Raw genomic sequence first — 17,517 nt, 5'->3', positions numbered from 1 at the left:
CGAACAGGAAGCAGATGAAAGCCTCCAGAGAGCTTGGACGGCGGCACGGAGCAACCCACCGCCTCTCAGCTCTTCTAATCGATCCAGGTTTGTTATAGAAAGAGGACTTTTATACAAGGAAACTCTTTCTGGTGGACACCAGGAAGACTGGCATCCTCAGAGACAGTTGGTAGTTCCAACTAAATACCGGGCCAAGCTCTTGAGCTTAGCCCATGATCACCCTAGTGGCCATGCTGGGGTGAACAGGACCAAAGACCATTTGGGGGGGTCATTCCACTGGGAGGGAATGGGCAAGGATGTTTCTACCTATGTCCAGTCTTGTGAGGTGTGCCAAAGAGAGGGAAAACCCCAAGACCAGGTCAAAGCCCCTCTCCAGCCACTCCCCATCATTGAAGTTCCATTTCAGCGAGTAGCTGTGGATATTCTGGGTCCTTTTCCGAAAAAGACACCCAGAGGAAAGCAGTACATACTGACTTTCATGGATTTTGCCACCCGATGGCCGGAAGCAGTAGCTCTGAGCAACACCAGGGCTATAAGTGTGTGCCAGGCACTAGCAGACATTTTTGCCAGGGTAGGTTGGCCCTCCGACATCTTCACAGATGCAGGGACTAATTTCCTGGCAGGAACTATGAAAAACCTTTGGGAAGCTCATGGGGTAAATCACTTGGTTGCCACTCCTTACCACCATCAAACAAATGGCATGGTGGAGAAGTTTAATGGAACTTTGGGGGCCATGATACGTAAATTTGTAAATGAGCACTCCAATGATTGGGACCTAGTGTTGCAGCAGTTGCTCTTTGCCTACAGAGCTGTACCACATCCCAGTTTAGGGTTTTCCCCATTTGAACTTGTATATGGCCGTGAGGTTAAGGGGCCATTGCAGTTGGTGAAGCAGCAATGGGAGGGATTTACACCTTCTCCAGGAACTAACATTCTGGACTTCGTAACCAACCTACAAAACACCCTCCGAACCTCTTTAGCCCTTGCTAGAGAAAACTTACAGGATGCTCAAAAAGAGCAAAAAGCCTGGTATGATAAGCATGCCAGAGAGCGTTCCTTCAAAGTAGGAGACCAGGTCATGGTCTTAAAGGCGCTCCAGGCCCATAAAATGGAAGCATCGTGGGAAGGGCCATTCCTGGTCCAGGAGCGCCTGGGAGCTGTTAATTATCTCATAGCATTCCCCACCTCCAACCGAAAGCCTAAGGTGTACCATATTAATTCTCTAAAGCCCTTTTATTCCAGAGAATTAAAGGTTTGTCAGTTTACAGCCCAGGGAGGAGACGACGCTGAGTGGCCTGAAGGTGTTTACTACGAAGGGAAATGTGCTGGTGGTGTGGAAGAGGTGAACCTCTCCATGACCCTTGGGCGTATGCAGCGACAGCAGATCCAGGAGCTGTGCACTAGCTACGCGCCAACGTTCTCAGCCACCCCAGGACTGACTGAACGGGCATACCACTCCATTGACACAGGTAATGCTCACCCAATTAGGGTCCAACCTTACCGGGTGTCTCCTCAAGCTAAAACTGCTATAGAACGGGAGATCCAGGATATGTTACAGATGGGGGTAATCCGCCCCTCTGGCAGCGCATGGGCATCTCCAGTGGTTCTAGTTCCCAAACCAGATGGGGAAATACGTTTTTGCGTGGACTACCGTAAGCTAAATGCTGTAACTCGCCCAGACAACTATCCAATGCCACGCACAGATGAACTATTAGAGAAACTGGGACGGGCCCAGTTCATCTCTACCTTGGACTTAACCAAGGGGTACTGGCAGGTACCGCTAGATGCATCTGCCAAGGAAAGGTCAGCCTTCATCACACATCTCGGGCTGTATGAATTTAATGTACTCCCTTTCGGGCTGCGAAATGCACCCGCCACTTTCCAAAGACTTGTAGATGGTCTCCTAGCGGGATTAGGAGAATATGCAGTCGCCTACCTTGACGATGTGGCCATATTTTCGGATTCCTGGGCAGACCACCTGGAACATCTACAAAAAGTCCTTGAGCGCATAAAGGAGGCAGGACTAACTGTTAAGGCTAAGAAGTGTCAAATAGGCCTAAACAGAGTGACTTACCTTGGACACCAGGTGGGTCAAGGAACTATCAGCCCCCTACAGGCCAAAGTGGATGCTATCCAAAAGTGGCCTGTCCCAAAGTCAAAGAAACAGGTTCAATCCTTCTTAGGCTTGGCCGGTTATTACAGACGATTTGTACCGCACTACAGCCAAATCGCTGCCCCACTGACAGACCTAACCAAAAAGAAACAGCCAAATGCTGTTCAGTGGACCGGAAAGTGTCAGAAGGCCTTTAACAAGCTTAAAGCGACACTCATGTCTGACCCTGTACTAAGGGCCCCAGACTTTGACAAACCGTTCCTAGTAACCACAGATGCGTCCGAGCATGGTGTGGGAGCAGTTTTAATGCAGAAAGGACCTGATCAAGAATTCCACCCTGTAGTGTTTCTCAGCAAAAAACTGTCTGAGAGGGAAAGCAACTGGTCAGTCACTGAAAAAGAATGTTACGCCATTGTCTACGCTCTGGAAAAGCTACGCCCATATGTTTGGGGACGGCGTTTCCACCTGCAAACCGACCATGCTGCACTGAAGTGGCTTCACACCGTCAAAGAAACTAACAAAAAACTTCTTCGGTGGAGTTTAGCTCTCCAAGATTTTGATTTCGACATCCAACACATCTCAGGAGCTTCTAACAAAGTGGCTGATGCACTCTCCCGTGAAAGTTTCCCAGAGTCAACTGGTTAAAATCGTCCTTGAGATGTGGAAAATATTGTTAGTCTTTATGTACTTGGTAGTATATTTAGAGATGCATGTGTCTTATTAACTCTGTTTTTCCTAGAGCTCCAGGAAGAAATCCCAGCCAGTGTTTCACCCTAGCTGAGATTTGGGGGGCGTGTCATAAATATAAAGGGAAGGGTAAACCCCTTTGAAATCCCTCCTGGCCAGGGGAAAGCTCCTCTCACCTGTAAAGGGTTAAGAAGCTAAAGGTAACCTTGCTGGCACCTGACCAAAATGACCAATGAGGAGACAAGATACTTTCAAAAGCTGGGAGGAGGGAGACAAACAAAGGGTTTGTGTCTGTCTGTGTGCTGCTCTTGCCAGGGACAGACCAGGAATGGAGTCTTAGAACTTTTAGTAAGTAATCTAGCTAGGTATGTGTTAGATTATGATTTCTTTAAATGGCTGAGAAAAGCATTGTGCTGAATAGAATAACTATTTCTGTCTGTGTATCTTTTTTGTAACTTAAGCTTTTGCCTAGAGGGGTTCTCTATGTTTTTGAATCTAATTACCCTGTAAGATATCTACCATCCTGATTTTACAGGGGGGATTTCTTTATTTCTATTTACTTCTATTTTTTATTAAAAGTCTTCTTGTAAAAACTGAATGCTTTTTCATTGTTCTCAGATCCAAGGGTTTGGGTCTGTGGTCACCTATGCAAATTGGTGAGGCTTTTTATCCAACATTTCCCAGGAAAGGGGGGGTGCAAGTGTTGGGAGGATTGTTCATTGTTCTTAAGATCCAAGGGTCTGTAGTCACCTAGGCAAATTGGTGAGGCTTTTTACCAAACCTTGTCCAGGAAGTGGGGTGCAAGGTTTTGGGAAGTATTTTGGGGGGACAGACGCGTCCAAACAGCTCTTCCCCAGTAACCAGTAATTGTTTGGTGGTGGTAGCGGCCATTCCAAGGATAACGGGTGTAATATTTTGTACCTTGGGGAAGTTTTGACCTAAGCTGGTAAAGATAAGCTTAGGAGGTTTTTCATGCAGGTCCCCACATCTGTACCCTAGAGTTCAGAGTGGGGGAGGAACCTTGACACCATCACTTCACAAAAATTAACTGTACACATTGCAAATAGAGTATAATGCATTTTGTATGCCCAAATCCAATACAAATATTTGAAAATGCTGCTATTTATACAATTTGTATACTTATGTGCACAGACTTAGCAATTCCAGAGTATATAGTTTGATATACATAACCATAATACTTACGGTATTAAGACCAAAGGAAACAGGTTCTGTATGCAGTAGCTAGATCAACTCCTTACAGAAATTTCAACCCAGTTATGAAACTGCATAATGTTAGGAACCTAGGAATTGCCCTACCGGGTCACACCTGAGGTCTACCTAATCTAGTATGCCGTCTCCAACAGTGACCAGCACCAAATGTTTCAGAGGAAGATGCAAGCACCCTGAATAAGGCAGATGTAGGACAATCAGCCTGCTATATTAGTTTCATCTTAATCTAACAATTAGAGGCCACATTAAAACCTGCATCTAAATGTTCAGTCCCTTTTTGAATCTTGCCAGGTTCTTGGCCTCAACGACATTCTGTGACAATGAGTTCAGTCTCATTACATGCGTGAAGCAGTATTTCCTTTCACTGGTTTTGAATTTACCACCTTTCACTGAATGTTTTCTTGTCGTGTTGAGACAGACAGTGAGCCTCTGCCCCCTACCTTCTCTACACCACTTCTTATTTATCTCCATTTTAAGGCTAACAATCCCAATCTTCTCAATCTGTTTTCATACAAGCTTTTCAATCTTTTATGTTGACCTTCTCTGAACCTCCTTCAACCCTTTTGATATGCAGTGACCACAAGTATTCCAAGTGAAGCGTTAGCACTGATTCATATAATGGAATAATAATATTTTCTGTTAGGTTTTCAATCCAGTAGCTTCAACTTCCTAATATCTTATTTGCTTTTTGACCGTAGATGTACACCAAGCAGAGGTCTTCCTTGAAATGTTCACAATTACACAAGTCTCTTTCTTGAGTTGATAGAGTTAATTTAGAGCCCTGGAAGACGTGTGAGTAGTTTCATTTTTTTTAATAATGTGTATTATTTTACTTTTATCAAAAAACAGTTTGCCATCTTGTTGCCCATTCACCTAATTTCGTTAGGTCTCTAAAACTCCTGGGAGTCCTCTCTGGTCTTGACTAATCAAATTTTGCTATCTCCCTGCTTACCCACCATTCCAGATCATTAAGTGTAGCGATGCAGTAGCAACATTATAGTAAAGTTTGCATCACAATATCTGTTTAAAGGTCAAGCTTTCTAAATCCTCTAAAGTGGACAAGCCACTGTCATCTGTTGAGGACACCCTTTAACCCCTTCCAGCATAACAATATCCTTGACCATTCTCTCAGTAGCAGTTAACATGTTGACACCCTGAATGACTTATCTTCCAGACAGAAGAGAAATAATGGCGGGGGGGGGGGTGTTGTGGAATGGAGGTGAAGAGGGGGTTATGGAGACATGCACACAGACTATGGTATAGGATGAGGGAGCAAAAGGGCACACAGAACTCCTGGTATGGAGGAGACTGGAGGAATGGGATAAACACAGGGCCCCTGCCATGGGGATATACAAAGTACCATTAATGGGGGGAGGGAAGAGAGATTGAGAACAGGAATAGGGGAGCACACAGTACCCCTGCCACAGATGGAGAATGGAGGTGAACAAAGAACAACCAGTAGGGGGATATTCAGGATAAGAATAGGGTGCACACAGAGCCCTTGGGGAGAATGAGGGACCCTGGTAAGGGAAAAGGGAAGAATAGGAGGCCACAGAAACCTGACATGGGGAGATTAGGGGCACTGGCAAGGAGTGCCTGAAGCAGAGGAGGCTGGCACACAGAAAGCTTGCGGGGTGCAACAGAAGAATACAAGGAGCCCTGATGCATGCAATAAGCTAAGTCAACATACATTACGAAATGTGTAGCCTGCGAGTAATATTGTGATCCCAGATATTAGTACTCTGTTTGTAATTAGTTCCAACCAGTCTGCCAGGCATAAATGCAAGCCTTATTGCTCTTTAACTGCCTGGATCATTCCTAGAGTCTCCCACTGGTTTTCTATTTCTGATCTGCTTAAAGAATATCTTGTTTAATTTTTACACCTTTAGCTCTCGGTTCTTCAAAATCCTTATTGCCCCCTCACATATTACTTGCTGTAATTTATGCTTCTGTTTTTTGGCTTCACTGGATTACTGTTTGGCTCAAATGGTCTCTTGAAATTGCTATTTATCCATATTGGTTTATTTCTTGCCTTCCTGGTTCCCTTTCTAAGTGAGCAGTATGCACATCTTCTGAAACTCACTTATTGGGTTTTTTTAAAGTGGCATTATGATGCCAAGCCAGTGAGGGTTAAGCAACCAGCAGGCTGGCTGACCTGAAAGAATCCCGTAAGGACATATCAGAAGAGTACTGAAATGGTAAAGAGGGCCAAGCCTTGTAGATAATTATCAAAGGCATGTTAAGTACTAGAATTCTGGACATGTAGGCCTGTATTGTTAGAGAATTAAAAATAGATATTAATTATATTTGTTTGTGTTTACCTATTGTGACACTGCACCTCAAAGTAGCACCCTGGAACCCCCATATTCACCACTGGCACATAATTGATGTGTTTTGTACAAAGTATGCCTTGTGAGGTATCATTTTGTAAGTCTTGATTTGTTGACCAATATCCTGTTGGATTGTCTGTAAAATTATGAGGTGTATATATGTTACTGAAATATGTTGTGAGGTTGTGAACACCCACAACCAGCTTTTCAGTTACAACAAAGGAGTAGCCATCAATAGCCAGTTGTTAATGGCTCAAACACACAATCCACTGTCACAGAGGCAGAGGAGACAATGTACACAATGGAGACTGTTTGACCAATGTAGACTGCCTGCCCCCCGCCCGCCGCCCCATGGCACAGCAAGGATCTTTCTAGCAGCTGGAAGAAGGCATTTAAAAAAAAAAGAGACACACTGGCATCATCACTTAGCCTCTCTTCCTCCTCATCTCAACACCCGGAAGCATGTGTGAAAGACAAAGACTTTGAACTGGGGAAGTTTGGTCTTAGGCTGGAATGAAATGCCAGCCTGTGTATTGAGGAACTGTAACCTGCCAGGACAATCTGTCAGAGTGAGAAATGCTGTTTGATTCAACTCTTGCTTAGACTAAAAGTTTACGATTTAGAATGCATGTTTACTTTTTATTTTCATAAGGTAACTATCTGAGACCTTTATACCTATCACTTAAAACTTCTCTTTATATTTAATCAATCTGTTTTCTATTTTACCTAAAACAGTGTGTTTTGGTTGAAGTGCTTGGGAAATCTCATCTTAGTTTACGAAGGTTAGTGTGTCCACTCTACACTGAGCGAGTGGCAAACTACTTGATGAACCTGCACTGCCCAAGGGAGCCTTGAGCAGTGTAAGACGATACAGTTCTGGAGTGTAGGGCTGGAGCTGGGGGGGGAACTGGCTGAAGCCTCTCTATTGTTGGCTCATGAGTGGCTGAGACATCATTAATGTAACTCAGTTGGGTGCGTTACCTATTCTTCATCCAAGAGTGCAGTGATCATTTGCTACCAAGAGGCTTATCCACTGAACTTACGCTATAATTTAAATAAAGTTTCGAGCCTGATCCTTGCTATCTCAGATCTGCTTAAACTTTGACAGGGAAAGTCTAAGCCTGTAAGACTGAGGTCTCCAGGTCTACTCTGGATTAATCCTGCAATTTCTCAAAGAAGAATTTGAACAAACTCTGTACAGACTGCAGATTGGACTATAACATGGGTGAGCAAACTACGGCTCTTGAGCCACGTCTGGCCTCTCAGACCTTTTAATGTGGTCCTCGAGCTCCTGCCAGGGAGCAGGTTCAGCGGCTTGCCCCACTCCGTATGTGCAGTGGCTCCACACAGCACCCGGAAGCAGCAGCATGTCCCTGCCTCCAGGTCCTACACATAGGGTGAGCCAGGGGGCTCCGTACATTGCCCCTGCCCCAAGTGATGGCTCTGCAGCTCCCACTGGCCGGGAATTACGGCCAACGGGAGCTGCAGGGGCGGCACCTGTGGATGGGGCAGCGTGCAGAGCCATCTGGCCGGTGCCACACTTCCACATAGGAGCTGGAGAGGGGACATGCCCCGCTTCCAGGAGCTGCTTGAGGTAAACGCTGCCCGGAGCCTGCATCCTTGACCTCCCAAGCCCCAACCCTGATTCCCCTCCCACCCTCTGAACCCCTCAGTCCCGGCCCAGAGCACCCTCGGGCACCCCAAACCCCTCATACCCAGCCCCACCCCAGAGCCTGCACCCCCAGCCGGAGCCCTCACCCCACACACACATCCCAAACCCCTGCCCCAATCCGGAGTCCCCTCCCCTGCACCCCAGCCCCTCAGCCACAGCCCCCTCCCGTGGACTCCAACAACTGCCCCAGCCTGGATCCCCGCCCCACCTGAACTCCTCATTTCTGGCCCCACCCTGGAACCCATACCCCCAGCCCAGAGCTCATACCCCCTCGAACACCCCAACCACCCTTCCCTAGCCCAGGACCCCCCCACACACACACCCTGAACTCCTCATTTCTGGCCCTACTCTAGAGCCCTCACCCCCCCCACACACTCCAACCCCCCAATATCGTGAGCATTCGCGGCCTACCATACAATTTCCTAACCCAGATGTGGCCCTCAGGCCAAAAAGTTGGCCCACCCCTGGATATACCCTTCTAAATTAATTCCAGAACTATTTTACAAATCAGCAGCCTCACCAATTCTGCCATAAAACTGACCTAGGAACTTTATTTGTATCTGTATGTATAATTATCTTTAACCATAACATCTCTTTCTTTTCTTTTTTTAATAGTAAATCTTAGATTTAGTTAATAAGAATTGACTGTAAGTGTGTATTTGGGTGAGATCTGAAATATTCACTGACCTGGTGAGTAATGTGTCCAATCTCTTGGGATTGGTAGAACTTCATGTATCATGATTAAGGTTCTTAGGCTTGGGTGTCTGGATGGGAGCCAAAGGCTGGACTGCTTAAAGGGAACTGTATTTTGGCTTCTTGGTAACCAAGAAGGTATTAAGGAAGCTGTTTGGTTACTAGCTTGGTGAAATCTAATTTACTCCTGAGGGCATTCTGTGCCAAAAAATTAAAAATCCTACAAGTTTTATTTGTCAATAAATAAACGTAGAGGCTCCAGCATAGCAGTGGGGAGCACAGGCCACTGGCTGCAGGAAGGTGGGAGATCACCCTACACCCCCCACTCCCAGGGCACAGATTCAGCGGTCAGGTAACACTGGACCCGACACAGCACAAGGTCTGGGCCTGCCTCAGAAACACCCTGGGGCCCTGCACCTCTGTGCCAGGTGTACAAGGTGTGGAGTAGGTAGGCTCAACCAGGCAGGATCCAAGTGTGGACGGTCTCAGTGTGGGGGGGATGAGGGGGATCAGAGTGTGGGGTGAGAGGATTCTGTGTGGGATAATCTGGGTGCAGGCAGATCAGTGGGGGGATCTGGATGAACAGAGGCTTGTGGGAGGGGAGGGGGTCCAAGAGCAGGGGCAATGGGACTCTGCAGTGGCTCCAGGTGAAGGTGGTTGGGGCTCAGTGGGGGAGTCTGGGTGCTGAGGGGGTGGGGATCTGAATGCAGTTAGGTGGGGGGGTCAGTGGCATGAGGGTCTGGATGTGGAGGATTAGGGTGGTGCAGGAGGTGGGGCATCAGAGTAGGGGTTTGAGTGCAGAGAGTTCAGAGGGGGGTGGTCTGGGTGCAGGGGTGGGGGGTCCAGAGGCATGGGGTCAGAGTGCAGGGGGACTTCAGATACAGGGGTTGAGGTTCAGGTATGGAGAGTTAGGGGTGGGGTTGGATGTACCAGGTGAGGCTTGGCAGGGAGGTCCAGATGCACAGGGGTTGCGTGGATGGGGGAGCAGCTCCCTGTACAGTGACCCCTACCCACACAGCTGAGGAGCAATGGGGTCAGGAAGCATGCTGAGCTTCCTGCAGCTGGGGGAGGTCTCTGGGGGTGGGTCTGACACAGCCCCAGCCACTCCTTGCAGGGGAAGAGGAAGTCCCATCCTCTCCTGCCTCCAGCCCAGCCGGGACTAGCAGCTGATCCCAGTTCAGGATAGGAGCCACTGGCTGGGGTGTCCCCAGCCCTATGGTGATTTACCTCTCCACCGGCTGCTCTGGGTGCCTGAAACGATGTACTTGCACTGCTATGGAGTGGTGCGTGACTGATTTTGCAGCTTCCCTGTCAGAAAATCATTTTTTGGCCGGAAAGCAAAGAAATCTGCGAGGGACACAAATTCTGCGCATGTACAGTGATGTAGGATTCCCTCAGGAGTATCTAATTATTAAATAAACCACCAGTTTTGGGGGACTGTCTGCCCTATTCTTTGCAAATTTCCCTGATTGAACATTCTCAGTATAGCCCCTCCAGCAATCACAGTTACAAGTATCCATACCAGTTTCCACCTCTAAGGACTTCACTTCCTTTACTTTTGATTTTAGGACATTTTTGACAAGCCCTCTCATTTTACTGAAGTCTCCCTCTCTCATGTTTAGAGTATCTTACTTGCTGGTACTTTACTTACACAGCCATGTTACCTCTCACTACATCACCCTGTCAAGGAAAGTAGCCTTCATTTTCTCTTGCATTTTGACAGTTACACTAGGATAATATTGTTACCAGAAAACCAGAGATCTTCTTGGTAAATTACAAACATTTTAAGAGTGGTTTTGTTATAAATAAAAGGTTCTTCACACTGGAGTCTCACAGAACACAAAGTGAACTTAATTTCATGTGCAATCAGTACTGTTTTTACTAAAACAAAAATAAGGAAAGTAAAGAAAAGTCCATTACACAATGTTAGGATTATTTTGTATTTTTAAATTACATACATTTTAAAGGTTTCAGAGTAGCAGCCATGTTAGTCTGTATTCGCAAAAAGAAAAGGAGTACTTGTGGCACCTTAGAGACTAACCAATTTATTTGAGCATAAGCTTTTGTGAGCTACAGCTCACTTCATCTTAATAAAATTGCTCTTAATTTTGTTCTCTCTCTAGAGTCTCCCATAATATGAATGCTAACACATACTTTTGAATCTGAATTGTTGAAGAAATACAGTGAAAATACAGATAAAATAGCGCTGTAACAAATTCAAATTAATATTTAATTCTGAAGTTGCACAAATATATATACAAATAGCTTTGATTTTACTTCCAAGGAATAAATATTCAGTGCAAAGGTCTGACATACTAAAACACATACATATACTAAGCATACATTAAATAGCACATATAACCACGCATGTAACTACATATATGCAAAGGGGCAGAATTCTGGATGAAGAGGAAACCTAATTCTAGTGACCTGACTTATGCATTTGAAGTCTCAATGCTTCATTAATTTCTTTCACTAAACATTACAAGCTTTTACAATAAGAAAGCTTCTCTCTTTCTTAGAAAGTAGGTTTTTAAAATTTATCTCGAATCAGTAAAAAAATAAAAAAGTGATACATAATAGGTATCAGTTACTCACCTTCACAAACCAAGAATGATAAAGTCTGTCCCAGAGTTCCAGCACTTGCTTTTCAATCACAGCAGTGTTGTTCACTTTCTCTCCTAATATCTTATGGAGCTAGAATATACAGAAATTCTGTTTATTATGTAAAGCAACTTGAAGCTAGCAGCTATGGCTGAACTAAAAGCCAGATCATCTACATTAGATTTTCACTGAATGCTTGGCTCAAGTCCAAAAATATCAAAGAAGTCAACTGTGTCTACAGGTATACATTTCAGAAACTGTGGCTGACAGCACAAAACATCTTATCTGAAACAAACAATTTTGCCACATTAAATGGGAACAGATAAGATTCCTCCCCAATGAAACACTAAGCACAAAGATCTGTAAGATCCTTGTAACAGTAAATACACCCAAAGAGATTTGAGAGGTGTGCTAGATGTCAGAATGCTTATGTGAGGACAATGTAAGATCCTGACATCCTCCCAAAGAACACCAAACTCCCAATCTACAATGTACTCTGTACTTTAAAGGCTGGAACTTCAGACGATCATGGCTTGGCCAAAAATGGTCATTTTCAGGACAATGCATTCTACCATCTGAAAAACGCTTAACTAAGGGCAGTTTCTGAAACAAATTACATTTTCTACAGAGTCTTCACATGGATAGTCACAAGAGAGATGGATAGATACTTCTATTTTCAAGTTCTTAAAAGCAAGCAGTCTCCTTAAAATCACTCCCAAATATAGGTTTTACTCTGCTAAACAGCAGATTGGAATGAATAAATCTTCAGCAAAACAACCTTTAAAAGGTAACTAAAGCAACCCAAGAGATACCATTTGACATCTACAAGAAGGAAAAAGTATACAGATCATTCCCGTATTTTGGAAAGGAACAAAAACCAAAACACGAAAACAAAAAAATTAAGAAGGTGTTCTTACCTTGTGTGTAATCCATTCTCGGCCATACTGATACACATTGTTAGCAGCTGAATTGAGAGCTTTTTGAATGACCTGAGCTTCAGGGAGCCAGCTGATATTTTTAAGGAAGGAAAGTATAAATAAAATTATCTCCAATACTTCTGAACCACTTAATTACAGTGCCTGAAACACGAAAAGTAAAAAAGGTTTCCAACCAACTCACAGCACCTATAGTTTAAATATGTATCAACTAACACCTTTGTTAAAACTAGAATACAGTACTTCCTCTTTTAGTGACAGGATGAAGACTTTAACATACAAAGCTTAACTCGGTGTAGGATACAGATTACTACATTTACATTTCACTCTAAGGCTGATCAGGAAAAGTTCTTGAAATTTACTAAATGTAACTTTAGAAGAGAGCTTGTCCATCTGTATGTATGCTATCATATAACTGTTTAGCCTTGTTGGGTTCTTAAAGCTGCTGCTTTGTTAGAAATATAATTTGGAAACCTCATCTTTCTAGTTCGTATAGTTGCAAAGATAGCCTTTCAAATATGAATGGACTGTAAATTGATACAGTTTGGTCTTCCTAAACTTACAGACAGCCTAGAAATACAGAGTGATGCATATCACCCAATGCTCAAATCCTATTCCCAGTCAAGATGTGTGCTGGGGACTTTTTCCAGTACTGGGGAAGAATCTTCCCATTCCCACCCTCAGGTCATTCTGAAGGAATGAAGCCACTCTACGTGCATCTACACAGCAATTGAACACCCACAGCTGGCCTCAGTCTGCTAACTTGGGCTCGCAGGGCTGTCAAATTGCCGTGTAGATGTTGAGGCTCAGGCTGGAGCCCGGGCTCCAGTCAGAGTCCAAAGTATCTGCACAGCAATTTTTAGCCCTGCGAGCCCTAGTCAGCTGACCGCAGCCAGCCACAGCCTTGCCGGGGGTCTTTTATTTGAGTGTAGACATAACCCCTGTGGCCAGTAGTCAAGCCTCAGTGCACCAGAGATATGTATCTCCTACATCAGCTCCCCAAATCTTGCCCTATCAGTGCAGAACAGAACCACATAGTTCTCCACAGAGGCTGGGAGGAGAAGTGTTTGGGCCAAAAAGAGGTGTGAATTGCCTTCATTCATCTCAATGAGCTATTAACTGTGATGTTTCTGTCAGAGTTTGACTCCTCAAAAATGCTATCTGAACCTTCAAAGAACTTTTAACTGTCTCTCTCTTGCCCAATTTGAAACTTATGTACACTTCAAGCTCTGAAAGCAAGTAGGGTAAGTCTTTTGGTTAGAGCTTGCTGGATAATTTGACAAGCCTTCAATCTATTTCTATTAAACTTTGAAATCAAGTAAAATGTGATCTTCTACTCAAGAAAAAATCCTGAGAAATAAGGACTCCAATTGAAACTGTGCTATCTAGTGATTCTACTACTTCTCAAACATTTTTATTCCTTGAGTAATCTAGTTGGTCACTAAAACTGCCAGATTTTATTACTCTTATTTTTGTCACATTTCTACCAGGGCTGTTGATTAATCGCAATTAATTCACATGGTTAACTAAAAAAAATTAATCACAATTAATAGCAGTTTTAATCACACTGTTAAATAACAGAATGCCAAATGAAATTTATTAAATATTTTGGATGAGTTTTTGTATATTTTCATATATATAGATTTCAATTACAGCACACAATACAAAGTGTGTATTTTTTATTACAAATATTTGCACTGTAAAAATAAAATAAATTGTTTTTTCAGTTCACCTCATACAAGTTCTGCAGTGCAATCTTTGTCGTGAAAGTGTAACTTACAAATACAGATTTTTTTTTGTTACATAACTGCACTTAAAACAAAAACAATGTAAAAATTTAGAGCCTACAAGTCCACTCAGTCCTACTTCTTGTTCAGCCAATCACTAAGAGAAACAAGTTTGTTTACATTTACAGGAGATAATGCTGCTCTCTTCTTATTTACAACTTCACCAGAAAGTGAGAACAGGCATTTGCATGGCACTTTTGTAGTCGGCATTACAAGGTATTTACATGCCACACTTGCTAAATATTCATATGCCCCTTCATGATTCGGCCACCATTCCAAAGGACATGCTTCCATGCTGATGATACTCGTTAAAAAAAATGTATTAATTAAATTTTGACTGAACTCCTTGGGGGAGAATAGTATGTCCCCCCCTCTGTTTTACCCGCATTCTGCCATATATTCCATGTTATAGCAGTCTCGTATGATGACCCAGCACATGATCCTTTTAAAAAACTTTCCCGGCAGATCTGACAAAACACAAAGAAGGTACCAATGCGAGATTTCTAAAGATAGCTTCAGCACTCGACCCAAGATTTAAGAATCTGAAGTACCTTCCAAAATCTGAGAGGGACCAGGTGTGGAGCATGCTTTCAGAAGTCTTAAAAGAGCAACACTCTGATGCAGTCCGAACTACCAAAAAGAAAAATCAACCTTCTGCTGATGGCATCTGACTCAGATGATTAAAATGAACATGCGTCAGTCTGCACTGCTTTGGATAGTTATCAAGCAGAACCTGTCATCAGCATGGACGCATGCCCTTTGGAATGGTGGTTGAAGCATGAAAGAACATACGAATCTTTAGAGCATCTGATACGTAAATATCTTGCAACGCTGGCTACAACAGTGCCATGAGAATGCCTATTCTCATTTTCAGGTGACACTGGAAACAGGAAGTGGACAACATTATCTCCTGCAAATGTAAACAACCTTGTTTGCCTGAGCGATTGGCTGAACAAGAAGTAGGACTGAGTGGACTTGCTGGCTCTAAAATTTTATATTGTTTTGTTTTTTAATGCAGGTTTTGTACATCATTCCACATTTGTAAGTTCAATTTTCATGATAAAGAGATTGCACTACAGTACTTGTATTAGGTGAATTGAAAAATACTATGTTTATTTATTTATTTTTACAGTACAAATACTTGCAATCAAAAATAAATATAAAGTGAGCACTGTACACTTTGTATTGTGTTATAACTGAAATCAATATATCTGAAAATGTAGAAAATGTCCAAAAATATTTAAATTAATGGTATTCTATTTTTTTAATCGTGTGATTAATCGCGATTAATTTTTTTAATCACTTGACAGCCTTAATTTCTACCTTCTCTACAGAATGCAAGGGCTGAATCATACAAAAGCTACCAACAAGGGGCTTGTTTGTCTAAATGGGGTAATGTGCTATACGGGGGTGTGATTTCTAAACACAGCTTTGTGTTGCAAATTAATTGGTCTATGTAGACCCTGCTGGTACACTTTAACATACTGTGTTAAACAGTACTACATTAAAGCGCACTAGGGAACCTATAGTGCATGACAGCAGGGTCTACACCAGACACTTAGACATCAGTGGTTCAGGAGCCAAATTAGCGATCAACGTTACTGTGGCTCTTGGGTAGTGTGAATACATTAGTTTAATTTACTGTAGTACTATATATTCATATTTAAACTGTATGATGGGGAAATATTTAGTTCTATATACATTATTCTCACAGTAAAATGACTAAGTATTATTTTATCAACTATAACTGGTTAAATACATAGTAAAAGCATACTGGTTGGTTAATAATAGAAATCACAGTGTTTTAGTATCATGTGCTGCAAAGAGCCACAGGAGACGCATTTAAAGAGCCACTTTTCTGAATATCACTGGTCTAGACAAATTGGGGCTTAAAAAAAGTGTACCCAACAATTCACTTGTTTAAATCAGCATAAAAGCAACGGTGAAAAATACCTCTGTAACCATATCACCTAAAAACCACTCCTGACTGATCTTTTCCACCTCCGCTATTCACACAATCCACTGTAAGCACTCCCTTCACAGATTGATGGATTCCCTCCCTTTCCCCTTAACTACCCCTTTTCATCTCTCTCCCCACTGATTTTCCCTTCATTTCCCTTCCTATTTGCTCTCCCTATCACACATACTATTCCCTCCAATCTTCCCACTACCTCTCACACTTGCATACTTTTCATTTACATGTAGATACATGCTCCTCCCCCTTCCACTTATTCTCACTTATAATTCCCCCTAAAAAAGGAGTTTTCCAGACCAATTACTTTCTTTTTCTAATCCACTGCAAAACAGTTTCCCCCAGTCTTACTGTTCCCTCAAGAGAGTTTCCCAGCCAACACCCTATCCTTAAAGGGGCTTGCTCTGCTGTCATTCCCTCCATCCTGTAAATGGGCTTTCCAGTTAATTTTCTGGTCCAGACTATGTGGCTACTGCCCCTTTGCCTTCCTGCACTACAATCTGGGGAGACAAGCTCCTTCAAAACAGCTACCAGGAAGGCAGTTACACAACTATCTGCCACCACTGGTCCACAATTAAACCACCAGGCTCAGCTCCCATCTGCCCTTTCAGCTCCAGGAGAGATCACTACTCCAAGGGATAGACTGGAAGGCAAATTAGCATCAGATTTGTGGAAAGGTAAGCATGCATGTGCCTGAAAAATAGTCACCCTCATTTCTTAACACACAGGAGTCTTTTTTAAAGATATAAAAACTGTAGATAAGAGCACCTTGAAACTTGTTTATCTACTCTAGTCTCTTAATTTCAGCATTCTTACTTTGCCCACTCTGGGTGATTGGCTACAGTCTCATTGATCAAGCTGCTTGTGACTTGAATCAAGTGAACGCTCTCTTGATGTACCTGAGTTAAATACAGACAAAAGAAAGAATATGGAGTGTTATGTAATACAAATTAGCACCCACCCTAAATTAACAGAACAAGATATTTAAATCTACATTTTTAAGAGTGATTGGTGATTTCTGGTGCTCAACTTGTGAAAAATCAGGCCCTTAAAATATTTCAAGGCAGAAAGACACTGAGCACTCTTTCAAAGTGGGGTTCCTTTAAGAGGTCTGAATTCCTGCATCCAAACATTCATGAATCCAAAATTACCAGCCACTTTTGTGAATTTGGGCCATATGTACACAAGTGGCATACTACCCAGAAATTGCAGATTGTTTTCCCAACTGTGATGTAGACACACTGGTAGTAAGATACCTATGTCAAAGAATCTACATAATCCTAAAATAAGTGTAAATTGTAATTTCAAGTTCTGAGATACAAAGCATAGCTTGTGATTTAAATTTTCGCCATAGATAGAAGAAATGTGAAAGCCACTCCATTTTCTGTTCTACAATGATCAGCTATGCTGTAAAATACATTACTATGTTAATTCTAGACTAAAAATATATTTCTTATAAAAGGTGTTACTTGGAAATATCTTAAAATAGATTTA

At 42.9% G+C, this 17,517-nt stretch overlaps 1 protein-coding gene across 2 annotated transcripts in view; it reads right to left on the bottom strand.

The window, feature by feature from the left end:
- The window catches only part of TMEM245 (transmembrane protein 245), a 127,249-nt gene that overhangs the window by 57,654 nt on the left and 52,078 nt on the right, over positions 1-17,517 (bottom strand). For both annotated transcript variants that reach the window (XM_048839317.2, XM_048839318.2), the window contains 3 exons: positions 16,840-16,922; positions 12,247-12,337; positions 11,324-11,422 (listed from right to left, as the gene is read on the bottom strand). In XM_048839317.2, the coding sequence (XP_048695274.1) occupies positions 11,324-11,422; positions 12,247-12,337; positions 16,840-16,922 (273 nt within the window). The remainder of the gene's footprint in view (positions 1-11,323; positions 11,423-12,246; positions 12,338-16,839; positions 16,923-17,517) is intronic.

Source organism: Caretta caretta, chromosome 2 (genome assembly GCF_965140235.1).
Source record: "Caretta caretta isolate rCarCar2 chromosome 2, rCarCar1.hap1, whole genome shotgun sequence".
NCBI lineage: Eukaryota > Metazoa > Chordata > Testudines > Cheloniidae > Caretta > Caretta caretta.
This window is presented reverse-complemented; position numbering and strand designations above follow the sequence as displayed.